The sequence below is a fragment of the Oncorhynchus keta genome, chromosome 20 (assembly GCF_023373465.1).
Source record: "Oncorhynchus keta strain PuntledgeMale-10-30-2019 chromosome 20, Oket_V2, whole genome shotgun sequence".
Lineage (NCBI taxonomy): Eukaryota > Metazoa > Chordata > Actinopteri > Salmoniformes > Salmonidae > Oncorhynchus > Oncorhynchus keta.
Window position 1 is genome coordinate 32,379,964 of NC_068440.1, and position 12,631 is coordinate 32,392,594.

At 42.8% G+C, this 12,631-nt stretch overlaps 1 protein-coding gene and 1 pseudogene across 1 annotated transcript in view; one reads left to right on the top strand and one right to left on the bottom strand.

Moving 5' to 3' along the window:
- Positions 1-7,424, top strand: part of LOC118399639 (alpha-catulin) — a 117,441-nt gene extending 110,017 nt beyond the window's left edge. The window contains exons 17-19 of the mRNA XM_035795892.2: positions 3,394-3,513; positions 5,052-5,135; positions 5,309-7,424. Coding sequence (XP_035651785.2) covers positions 3,394-3,513; positions 5,052-5,135; positions 5,309-5,473 — 369 coding nt within the window. The 3' untranslated portion in view covers positions 5,474-7,424. The remainder of the gene's footprint in view (positions 1-3,393; positions 3,514-5,051; positions 5,136-5,308) is intronic.
- A 420-nt stretch (positions 7,425-7,844) lies between these two features.
- LOC118399003 (protein Abitram-like) lies at positions 7,845-12,316 on the bottom strand (annotated as a pseudogene).
- Between the last annotated feature and the right edge of the window lie 315 nt (positions 12,317-12,631).

Below are 12,631 nucleotides of genomic sequence, written 5' to 3' on the forward strand. Positions count from 1 at the left end.
ACATACACACTCACACATACTACTAATACATAATCAACACATGCAGCACTTCAGCTCAGCAGCGTGCGTTTGATTAATTACTTCAAACAAACATTGGCTAATGGAGCTCCCCCCACTGGAATGAAGCAGGCTTATGGTGTAGCTGCACTGCCCTCTTGTAAATGATCAAGTTCTTTATGCTAATCAGCCTGAACATTTTCAACTGAGGCTGAAAATGTTACTAAATATGTTTACCAGAGATTGTGAATGGTACGACACAGACATATTCTAATGTAGCAGGATAATATCAATATACTGTGCCTTCAGAAGTATTCAGACCCCTTGACTTTTTCATCATTTTGTTACGTTACAGCTTTATTCTAAATTGGATGAAATTATTTTATTTTTCCTCAGCAATCTACACACAATACCCCATAATGGCAAAGCAAAAACTGGTTTGACATTTTTGCGAATTTATTAAAAAAATTAAAAAACAGACACTTTGCTATGAGAATCAAAATTGAGCTCAGGTGCATCCTGTTTCCATTGATCATCCTTGATGTTTCGACAACTTGATGGGAGTCCACTTGTGATAAAGTAAATTGATTGGATATGATTTGGAAAGGAACACACCTGTCTATATAAGGTCCCACAGTTGACAGTGCATGTCACAGCAAAAAACAAGCCATGAGGTTGAAGGAATTGTCCGTAGAGCTCTGAGACAGGATTGTGGCACAGATCTGGGGAAGTGTACCAAAAAATGTCTGCAGCATTGACGGTCTCCAAGAACACAGTGGCCTCCATCATTCAAAAAAGTAAGAAGTTTGGGATCACCAAGACTCTTCCTAGAGCTGGCCGCCCGACCAAACTGAGCAATCGAGGGAGAAGGGCCTTGGTCAGGGAGGTGACAAAGAACCTGATGCTCTCTCTGACAGAGCTCCAGAGTTCCTCTGTGGAGATGAGAGAACCTTTCAGAAGGACAACCATCTCTGCAGCACTCCACCAATCAGGCCTTTTATGGTAGAGAGGCCAGACGAAAGCCACCGCTCAGTAAAAAGCACATGGCAGCCAGCTTGGAGTTTGCCAAAGGCACTGAAAGACTCTCAGACCATGAGAAACAAGATTCTCTGGATTGAACTCTTTGGCCTGAATGCCAAGCGTCACGTTTGGAGGAAACCTGGCACCGTCCCTATGGTGAAGCACGGTGGTGGAAGGATCATACTGTGGGGATGTTTTTCAGAGGCAGGGACTGGCAGACTAGTCAGGATCGAGGCAAAGATGAACGGAGCAAAGTACAGAGAGATCCTTGATGAACACCTGCTCCAGAGCGCTCAGGACCTTAGACTGGGGCGAAGGTTCAACTTCTAACAGGACAACGACCCTAAGCACACAACCAAGACAATGCAGGAGTGGCTTCGGGACAAGTCCAGAGTCCATCTCTGGAGAGACCTGAAAATAGCTGTGCAGCAACGCTCCCCATCCAATCTGACAGAGCTTGAGATGATCTGCAGACAAGAATGGGAGAAACTTTCCAAATGCAGGTGTGCCAAGCTTTTAGCATCATACCCAAGAAGAATCAAGGCTGCCAAAGGTCCAACAATGTAAAGGGTCTGAATACTTATGTAAATGTGATATTTCAGTTTATTTTATTTGATGAATTTGCTATAATTTCAAAAACCTGTTTTTACGTGTAGATTGATGGGGGGAAATATTACAGAGATTTTAGAACAAGGCTGTAATATAAAAATCATTGCATATGGCATACAGTTGAAGTCAGAAGTTTACATACACCTTAGCCACTCAATTAGTATTTGGTAGCATTGCCTTTACATTGTTTAACTTGGGTCAAATGTTTCGGGTAGCCTTCCACAAGCTTCCCACAATAAGTTCGGTGAATTTTGGCCCATTCCTCCTGACAGAGCTGGTGTAACTGAGTCAGGTTTGTAGGCCTCCTTGCTCACGCATGCTTTTCCAGTTTCGCCCACACATTTTCTATAGGATTGAGGTCAGGGCTTTGTGATGGCCACTCCAATACCTTGATTTTGTTGTCCTTAAGCCATTTTGCCACAACTTTGGAAGTATGCTTGGGGTCATTGTCCATTTGGAAGGCCCATTTGCAACCAAGCTTTAACTTCCTGACTGATGTCTTGAGATGTTGCTTCAATATATCTACATAATTTTCCTACCTCATGAAGCCATCTATTTTGTGAAGTGCACCAGTCCCTCCTGCAGCAAAGCATCCCCACAACATGATGCTGCCACCCTCGTGCTTCACGGTTGGGATGGTGTTCTTCGGCTTGCAAGCCTCCCCTTTTTCCTCCAAACACAATGATGGTCATTATGGCAAACAGTTCTATTTTTGTTTCATCAGACCAGAGGACATTTCTCCAAAAAGTACAATATTTTTTATGGCGGATTTTGAGCAGTGGCTTCTTCCTTGCTGAGCGGCCTTTCAGGTTATGTCGATATAGACCTTGTTTTACTGTGGATATAGATACTTTTGTACCTGTTTCCTCCAGCATCTTCACAAGGTCCTTTGCTGTTGTTCTGGGATTGATTTGCTCTTTTCGCACCGAAGTACATTCATCTCTAGGAGACAGAACGTGTCTCCTTCCTGAGCGGTATGATGGCTGCGTAGTCCCATGGTCTTTATACTCGCGTACTATTGATTGTACAGATGAACGTGGTACCTTCAGGTGTTTGGGAATTGCTCTCAAGAATGGACCAGACTTGTGGAGGTCTACTGACCTTGGCTGATTTCTTTTGATTTTCCCATGCTGTGAAGCAAAGAGTCACTGAGTTTGAAGGTAGGCATTGAAATACATTCACAGGTACACCTCCAATTTACTCAAATGATGTCCAATTAGCCTATCAGAAGCTTCTAAAGCCATGCCATCATTTTCTGGAATTTTCCAAGCTGTTTAAAGGCACAGTCAATTTAGTGTATGTGAACTTCTAACCCACTGGAATTTTGATACAGTGAAATAATCTGTCTGTAAACAATTGTTGGAAAAATTACTTGTCATACACAAAATAGATGTCCTTACCGACTTACCAAGACGATAGTTTCTTAACAAGAAATTTGTGGAGTGGTTGAAAAATTAGTTTTAATGACACCAACCTAAGTGTGTGTAAACTTTCGACTTCAACTGTACATGAGACTCCAAGCACAGTGATATTTTCATGTTTTAACTACATTCTAACCTAAATAGGTTTGCAAAATTCTGGTAACTTTCTCAAAATGGTTGGTTGGATGATTCATGGAATTATTGGAATTATTAGGGAATAAGTAGGATATCCGGAAACCTCCAAACCAGGAGAAATTTTCTGGAATTTTGCAACCCTACTCCTAAACCTTAACTTTGTTTTTATATCACATTTTGACATAACTGTCTCTCCTTTTCCCTCTCACAGCTGATGGATGAAGAGAAGGTGGTAGTGCTTTCGGAGATGGAGAAGCTAATGGGCTTATGTCAGCAGCTGCAGATGGGGGTGAGGACGCCAGCACAGGGCAAGACTGCCACCTTCCAGAAGGTACTGTTACTGATACACCAGCCTTACAGTGACATATGTGGAACTATGCTGTTGTCGTCAATAGTGCTGTCCCCGACTAAACAAAATCTTGGTTGTGCGAAAGTCTCCTATTCTTTCGACCAATCGATTGTCCAAAATGTGTAAACGTGTACTTTTCCATATATAGACACACCCTGTGTGTTTTTAATAATGCATATAGTTGGTTTTGAGTTTACGGTTTTATGAAATAAGACAAATGCTCCAAGAGGTTTTTACGTGACCCAACTATTTGCCTCCTGTTGCTGCTGGCTTTCGCAGATTCTGCCATTTATCGAACCCACAAATGCTGATGCTCAAGATTACTCAACTAGTCTAAAGAAGGACAGTTTTATTGCTTCTTTAATCAGGACAACAGTTTTCAGCTGTGCTAACATAATTGCAAAAGGGTTTTCTAATGATCAATAAGCCTTTTAAAATTATACACTTGGATTAGCTAACACAACGTGCCATTGCAACACAGGAGTCATGGTTGCTGATAACAGGCCTATGTAGATATTCCATTATTTATGTTTTTATCTGACATTTCCAGCAACAGTAGTCATTTACAACATTAACAATGTCTACACTGTTTTTCTGATCACCAACAGCCTAACGACCAAACAATCGACCAGTCAACTAATTGGGATCAGCCTTAGTTGTCAATGACTGGATTTGTTTGTGTGATAAAATCCACTTTTATTTGAAAATCTTAGACTCATTATTTTGCTGACATTTTGAACTATCAGTCATACAGATATTAACTGGAGCATTCTATTACTATAAATACAGATCTATCATGTGACAAAAGACGTGGTTGGAGAGAAGAGTGAGACAATGCACAGAAAATAAACTGACGAGGAATATTGATTAACTGCACTGAAAAAGAACAGAAAGTCAACCCATTCATCAGCATTGGCAGCATTGGGCAAACATGTGTTACTGCTTTACAGAGAGGTCAATCATGAAAAGATGATAGTAAAATTAAACCCTTTAATGAGACTGAGCTTAATTAAACCTCCATTAAAATCAGTTGGACAGTGATGAACTGGCATGGGTCACTTTTTACTAATGGGGAAGGTTACAGTCAGAATGAGAGATGAGAGAATGACATGGCATGCATCCCAAATGGCACCATATTCCCTATATAGTGCACTACTTTTGACCAGAGTCCTCTGGAGTCTGGTCGAAAGTAGTGCACTATATAGGGAATATGGTGCCATGTGGGATGCATCCCATGAGCTTCTATGATTAATGTGGATCGGTTATATAGGCATTGGCTTTCTCCTCAAGTTGTCATTAACCAGACGGTCATTGCTGAAAGGCCTTTTTTAACGGAGCAGAAAATTGAGGCTCTGGTGGTTGTCAAGAGCTGGTTTTAACCTAGCCAATCAGCTTTCCCATGTGGTTTACCAACATTTCCCCACAGGGATAAAAGTCGTTATCTTTATGTTGTTAGGATGAATATTACATTCTATAAAGACCACCAACCATCCATGATATATTTTTCTGTCTGTCTCTAGGTGGATTCATCCATTCAGAACACTAGAGCCATCATGACTGTGGTAATCTACCTCCTGCCAGTCTGTAATAAACTTGTCAGAAAGGTGAGAAGTCACAGTTGACATTAGCTGATCTACCAAGTTCTCCAAGTAACCAATGTTTACTGGGGTTTGAGTAGACAGATGAAAGTCAGTGGTGGTCATTTTCTCCAATGTTTTTACATTGGTTAGATAAAAAAAGAAAAAATAACTAGCATATCCTATGTCTGTGTCTCCAGTATAAGTCAGAGAGAAGCAGTCTGGACTCTCCACAGAGCTGGAGGGACAGGCAGTCGTCCACACCCATCAAAGACGGCGCGCTCAACGGCAAGAACAGCAACGGCTTCGGGGTCAAGTCCCTGGAGAAGCATATGGCCAACCTCACCTTCCTGGAGAGCAAGTAGTCCAGTCTAGTGACCTTTGACCCCTAACCTGTATCACCTATCACAGAGCTGGAGCATACCATTGTCAACCACCGGGGGGGAATAATAGACGCCTCACTCACTTTGACAATTTTGTCAACAAAAAAGAAAACCGCTCACTTATGTGCCTGTCAGTGTAATCAGCCCATACATTTTGTCCTGTAACTAACCTGTAGCACATCTCAGCCAAATGTATCACATGTATAAAGAAAATATCTTTAAATCTTACCCAGTGATTTGGGCTGTTACCCCAGCTTTCTGATCACCTGGTCCCAGCTCAGTTTTGAGCTGTGTTGTCGATACCTATGGCCATTGTCAGGAGGAGTTGGCAAGACCGACCAAACAGATCTGGGACCAGGACAAAGCTGATATTGCTCTCACTATTGTACACCAACCAAAACGCATCATGGCTTAGCAATTATTGAGTGTAATTAATTCAATCTCACTTTGATGCCAAATAAGAGAGTAAATTGAAGGTTTAATCACTGAATTATGCCACTTAGCTTGCTATAAACTGAATGACATACGGTTCTTATTATGCCTCTATTTCAGCAGAGACAATTTTATCTGACTGACTTTCTACTCTCTGTAATGTATTTAATAATTTTCTGTGTATATGTGGTATAGTGTTTTATCCATGTTTTCAGAAGACCTATCTAAAAGATTGTTGATCCAGCGCATGAGTCAAATGAACTGTGGTTTTGAAGCTGTTCGTTATGAAATGTACTTGAAAGTAAAAGTACGTCCCAAATGGCAACCTATTCCACATACTGCACCCGTTCTGCCATTCACATTCTGTTAAAGGTCTCCGAAGCACACACCTCCCTGGGTCGCTTATCTTTTCAGTGCGCTGCAGCTAGCGATTGGAAGGAGCTGCAAAACACTCAAACTGGACAGTTTTATCTCCATCTCTTAATTCAAACTCAATCACTCTTACTGACAGTTGTGGCTGCTTCGCGTGATGTATTGTTGTCTCTACCTTCTTGACCATTGTGCTGTTGTTTCTGCCCAATAATGTTTGTACCATGTTTTGTGCTGCTGCCATGTGTTGCTACCATGTTGTTGTCATGTTGTGTTGCTACCATGCTGTGTTGTCATGTGTTGCTACCATGTTGTGTTGCTACCATGTTGCTACAATGCTATGTTGTCTTAGGTCTCTCTTTATGTAGCGCTGTCTCTTGTCGTGATGTGTGTTTTGTCCTATATTTGTAAAAAAAAAAAAATATCCCAGTCCGTGCAGGTGGCCTTTTGGTAGTCCGTCATTGTAAATAAGATGTATTATTAATAATATTTAACCCTTTTGTTTCCTCCCCAATTCCGTGGTATCCAATTGGTAGTTTCAGTCCTGTCTCGTCGATGCAACTCCCGTACGGACTTGGGAGAGGCGAAGGTCGAGAGCCGTGGGTCCCAACCAAGTGGTATTGCTTCTTGACACAATGTCAACTTAACCCAGAAGCCAGCCCCACCAATGTGTCGGAGGAACACACACTGGCGACCATGTCAACGTGCACTGCACCTGGCCCGGCCCATAACAATTTGTTCTTAACTGACTTGCCTAGTTAAATTAAATACAAATATAGTGCACTACTTTTAGTTGCTCTGGTCAAAAGTAGTGGTCTATATATAGCATATAGGGTATCATTTGGAATGCCGTCTATTGTGTATCACGCTGTATTATTCTGGTACTTGAAGCAGAGATATCTGTATCCACAGAGATGAGTCTGGTCCTACTAAACCTGAATGGTTTGTTAGACTAAACCACCATATTAAGCTTCAGAGATAGTTGTGAATTAGTGCAGGTGCTGTTGAGTAAAGCTGTTGAGTAAAGCCCCAGATGTGAAGAAATATATTTAGGTTTGGACCATTATTCTTTTGACAGTTAAACGATTATAAATAGAACACAAATTTAAATAAAACATTATTTTTCTTAAAACAGGGTGGATTGGGTAATTTGTGAATGACCGACGTAATGGAAATATCTTACGAATTTCCTCCTGTAGAAAATTAAATCTCACATTCCATCAATCATCAAGAGCTAAAAAAGGTAACTGGCTCAATTTCTTCCATGTTACAACAAAACAAACAAAAGTATTTGCACAGGACTACCTACTACTGGTAGAGGCTAGAGAACCTCCATCACCCCATACCTACTCCTGGTAGAGGCTAGAGAACCTCCATCACCCCACTGTCATCCACCATGGGCATAAGTCCATATCTGGACAGGGGTATGCTTTATGCAGGTACCTAGGTCTGGCTGGGTCTGAAGGAGACGAGGGACCCCTCCAACAAAGCTGCCCTGGGAAAAGTCACTCCAGCTGAGGTGAGTGACGAGTCCCTGTGAACTCTTCATTCCTCAGCATGGCTCAGGCTGGGTGCTGCTGGTCCGTTTAGAGATGACGCTCTCGTACTCCTCTCTGCTCAGGAGACCGTTAGTGTGACCGTCTTGCTCTCTATTTTAAGGAGGATGACAGCAATGTATCCCTCTGGAAGGCTGGTCAGATACACACAGGTAGGAGTTAGCCATGCTAATGTAATTTACCTTCTCAATGGGGTACATTTACATTTAAGTCATTTAGCAGACGCTCTTATCCAGAGCGACTTACAAATTGGTGCATTCACCTTATGACATGTAAATGAAGCACTAGACTGACCAAACATGTGTTTTAACTGGAATGAAGCTTCTGGAAATGTTCCTCACCTTTCCCAGTAAAAGTTTTGGCCTTTCAAGAATAACCTCATTGACCTCCAGTAGCCGACTCCGTATGCAGCTGAAAAGAGAAACTAGGATTCCATTTCAGGATCATCACAAAAGATCTACGAGTAATAAATGGCACTAACCATAAACGGTGGATTATCTCCCGAGGTGCATCTTAATACGAGAGAAAAGGTTGTAATCACCTGTAAGTGGTGTACTCCTCCCCACCTGTACAAGTTGTCCTCCCTGGGAAAAGTCAAACTCAGAGGATGACAATACCATAGTATATAGCAGTAGTATAACGTACCAGATAATAATATCATATATATTTATGTATGGAAGATAATATACCAGATTATATACAATTATTTTTTAAATGTAGTAGCACATAATCTCTTCGACTTCTCAGACACTCTGTTCTGCAGTCGACTGCAGCCAGCGTTTATTTGATAGTTGATTGTCCTGCCATTCTGAAGAATAGGGTGAGTCTCTGCCAGGGTGATCACACAGATTCTGCAAAAAAAAACTGGTAGCGAAGTAACGCGTTGATCTGCTGTGGTCTCGTTGATGAGCTAACATGGTCAAATTTGAAGTGGAGCAAGTGCATTACTCATCTCAATAGCAGGAAATGAACAATGATATTCTTACCTATTTGAATGCTGAAGAATGCACTGGTCTTCACAAGCCGCACCCTTGATATCTAAGCACAACGAATACACAACTTTATGGTTTCATAACAATGTCAATAAACCAGTAGTAACGAACCATGGACGTTAAGGGTTAGTAAGGGTTTTTGGACCAGCCCAACACTAACACATTAGTCAACTGCGCATTCTATAAAATTACTGTAATGTAAACTAAACTCACCCCTTTCCGTACAAATGTGCGCAACCGCAACATTGAAACGAGGCTACAAAGAAAACTAATGGGACTGTAGCGACTGTGTTGACTTCAAAATCGGGGGTGTGAACTAGGTTTCTATTCAAGCGTTGATCGACATGGTAATGGCTCTATAGTATTGGAGAAATGTTAAAAAAACAGACCCTCTGTTACATCGTGATGTGTCATGTCGTAACGTACAGCACGCATAAAGCAACTATTTCTGTCTTACAATCTCTCTCCACCAGGTGTAGCACTTCTCTCATCCTTTAGAAACAAGAAATGGACAGTGACAGAGGTAAGGGGGGGGATACCTAGTCATTTTTTTTCGTCATCATTGCATGCGATCATCATTCTCAAAGCAGCTGTTTACTTCTAAGATCACTTTAGCACCGATTCAAATTCGACACAAACCTTCAAATAGGTATGTAATGACACATTATATAAACTCTTTATAGCGTTTTATTTACATTTTAAAGGCGATAAGGTGATAAGTTTGACAGATCAAGTGAAAAAAAGCCATTTTCCCACACAACATCTCTCCTTCTCACTATCACGCAGTAGTTTCTCTTCCCCACCCGCCAGTTTTAAAAAGACCCGACGGGGCTCATTGCCTGCTTGAATTATGCAGAAACGGGCAGCGTTTAGGTCATGTAATTGATTATGTTGGAAAGGGGAGTAATTGTGCTTTACAATGGTATTGACATTACAGTTGATCTGGAAGTATTACATTTTTGGGGCGCTAAAATAAGGGCAATTGTACGGACCAAGGCGATGTACGAGTTTACGTTAAATGACATAAAGGTACAACCAAAACACGTGTTTGTATCATGTTGACGCTCAAGCTCAGTGGTCAACATTGGGAAGCTAAAAGACGTTACCTGTTTTATACCATAGAGTGTAATACCGATCGCTGACAGATGGTGCCTTATTGTGGGGTTTTTTGTCTTCCGTTGATAGACCTAGCTAGTACCAAGGGGCATCAAATAATAATCAAATATTTGACAGATTATTTTACAAATGCTTCGATTTCGTAACGGAGTGTAAATGCTGTTGCACTTCTTCGATGAGGTTTAACTGCAGTTGGCATCCAATAAATGTTGCATTACCGCCACCTACTAGACTGGAGCACACCCTTAGACTTAACAAATACCCTACCATCTAACACTACACTCACTAAAAAAAGAACAAATATATATATTTTATTAATAATAATAAAAAAAGAACACCACCCTACTCCACTATTTAAATCTACTTAGTCCTACTTCAGGCCAACAACCTGAAAGGATGGAACGCCACCACTCAACACACCCTGCAACTCTTCTGATGTCAAGTCTCTGACACCCAAATACCTCTCTGCAGCTGCTACCACAAACTCAATTTTCTGCGACATCCCTGCACTACAGTTGATCACCATTGCTAAAAATCCAATCTTACTGAAACATATAACTTGTTTGTTTATCCCTCTGTAATGGTATAGATCTACTACTCACACCACTTCTCTCAGGATCCCTCCCCCTTCACCCATCTTCCTCTACTTTATTCACTGCCTCAGCATATGACAAGTTCTGCACTACTCTAACCCTGGAAACTTCAACCTGCCTCTTTCTCAAAGGACATTTCTGATCCCCAGCCACATGGGCACCCCTACAATTACCACAACTCATTTCCCCAATGCTACACATTCCTTTGTCTCATGCACTTCTGCACACTTCTCACACCTTGGACCCTCCCTCCTAGACACTGCTGCCTCATGCCCTTCTGCACACTTCTCACACCTAGGACCCTCCCTCCTACACACTGCTGCCTCATGCCCTTCTGCACACTTCTCACACCTAGGACCCTTCCTCCTACACACTGCTGCCTCATGCCCTTCTGCACACTTCTCACACCTAGGACCCTCCCTCCTACACACTGCTGCCTCATGCCCTTCTGCACACTTCTCACACCTAGGACCCTCCCTCCTACACACTGCTGCCTCATGCCCTTCTGCACACTTCTCACACCTAGGACCCTCCCTCCTACACACTGCTGCCACATGCCCTTCTGCACACTTCTCACACCTTGGACCCTCCCTCCTACACACTGCTGCCTCATGCCCTTCTGCACACTTCTCACACCTAGGACCCTCCCTCCTACACACTGCTGCCTCATGCCCTTCTGCACACTTCTCACACCTAGGACCCTCCCTCCTACACACTGCTGCCTCATGCCCTTCTCATGCCCTTCTGCACACTTCTCACACCTAGGACCCTCCCTCCTACACACTGCTGCCTCATGCCCTTCTGCACACTTCTCACACCTAGGACCCTCCCTCCTACCCTCCTCTGCCCTTCTGCACACTTCTCACACTAGGACCCTCCCTCCTGCCACATGCCCTTCTGCACACTTCTCACACCTAGGACCCTCCCTCCTACACACTGCTGCCACATGCCCTTCTGCACACTTCTCACACCTTGGACCCTCCCTCCTACACACTGCTGCCTCATGCCCTTCTGCACACTTCTCACACCTAGGACCCTCCCTCCTACACACTGCTGCCTCATGCCCTTCTGCACACTTCTCACACCTTGGACCCTCCCTCCTACACACTGCTGCCACATGCACATAAGCTCAACACTTGTAACAACGTAATGTGTTTGGCACAAAAGCTTGCACAGGATAACTTATAGTATATCCTAACATGACTTGTAGGGCAAAGACTCAACATCAAAGCTCAAAAGAACAGACAATGACTCCTTCTGTTTAAACCACTCATGCCACCCTGCCACACTCTGCATCGCAACAAACCACGAGCATCACAAACACAGGGAATCTTCCCCTTCAGTTGGTCAACTTTCACATGTACCGCTACCCCAGTAATCACTCAATTTACCCCAGTAATCACTCAATTTACCCCAGTAATCACTCCTTTCAATGGCGCCCTTTTCTTGAGAGCAAAACAATTCTCATCTCTTGCCCCCATTTGTTTAACGTGGAGCACCTGCTCCTCCCTCTTACCCGCAGAAACACAATTATCACAACACCAATTCGGGTTACCCTCACCGATTACACAGCACCCAACTCTGGGCTATTTTCGCCCAACCTGAAACCACAAATGGATCAGCCGAAAGGCAAGGGTCCATTTTTTCAAACAACTTCACTCCTACTGTCAAAGACTCATCTTTATCCTGACCCTCGGTGCAAGCCACAGACTCCGAGAACTTCACCACACCTACCACCTCCGATACTTCGCCCTCATTCACTTCCATTTCTCCTCTTGTCTTCAGCTCACTCTGCTTACACTTTCTACCATTCTTCTTTAACAAAACATGTCTCTTTTTTTCCAGCCATTTTTAACCACCTCAAGCTTGCCCTCTTCCTCCCTCTCTCTCTTAGACCTCCTCTGCCTCTCTTTTTCCCTCCATTCCTCATCCATATTCAAAGTATACGTCTAATTATGATAATACTGCACTTCTCCTGACATACATCTTGTTCTTTCCTTCTCAAGGGATGCCATTTAACTGGCTCTCACAATCTCCGTCCAATCAGCAGGAACCCCTCGGGATGGGAAGTAGCTCTCAACA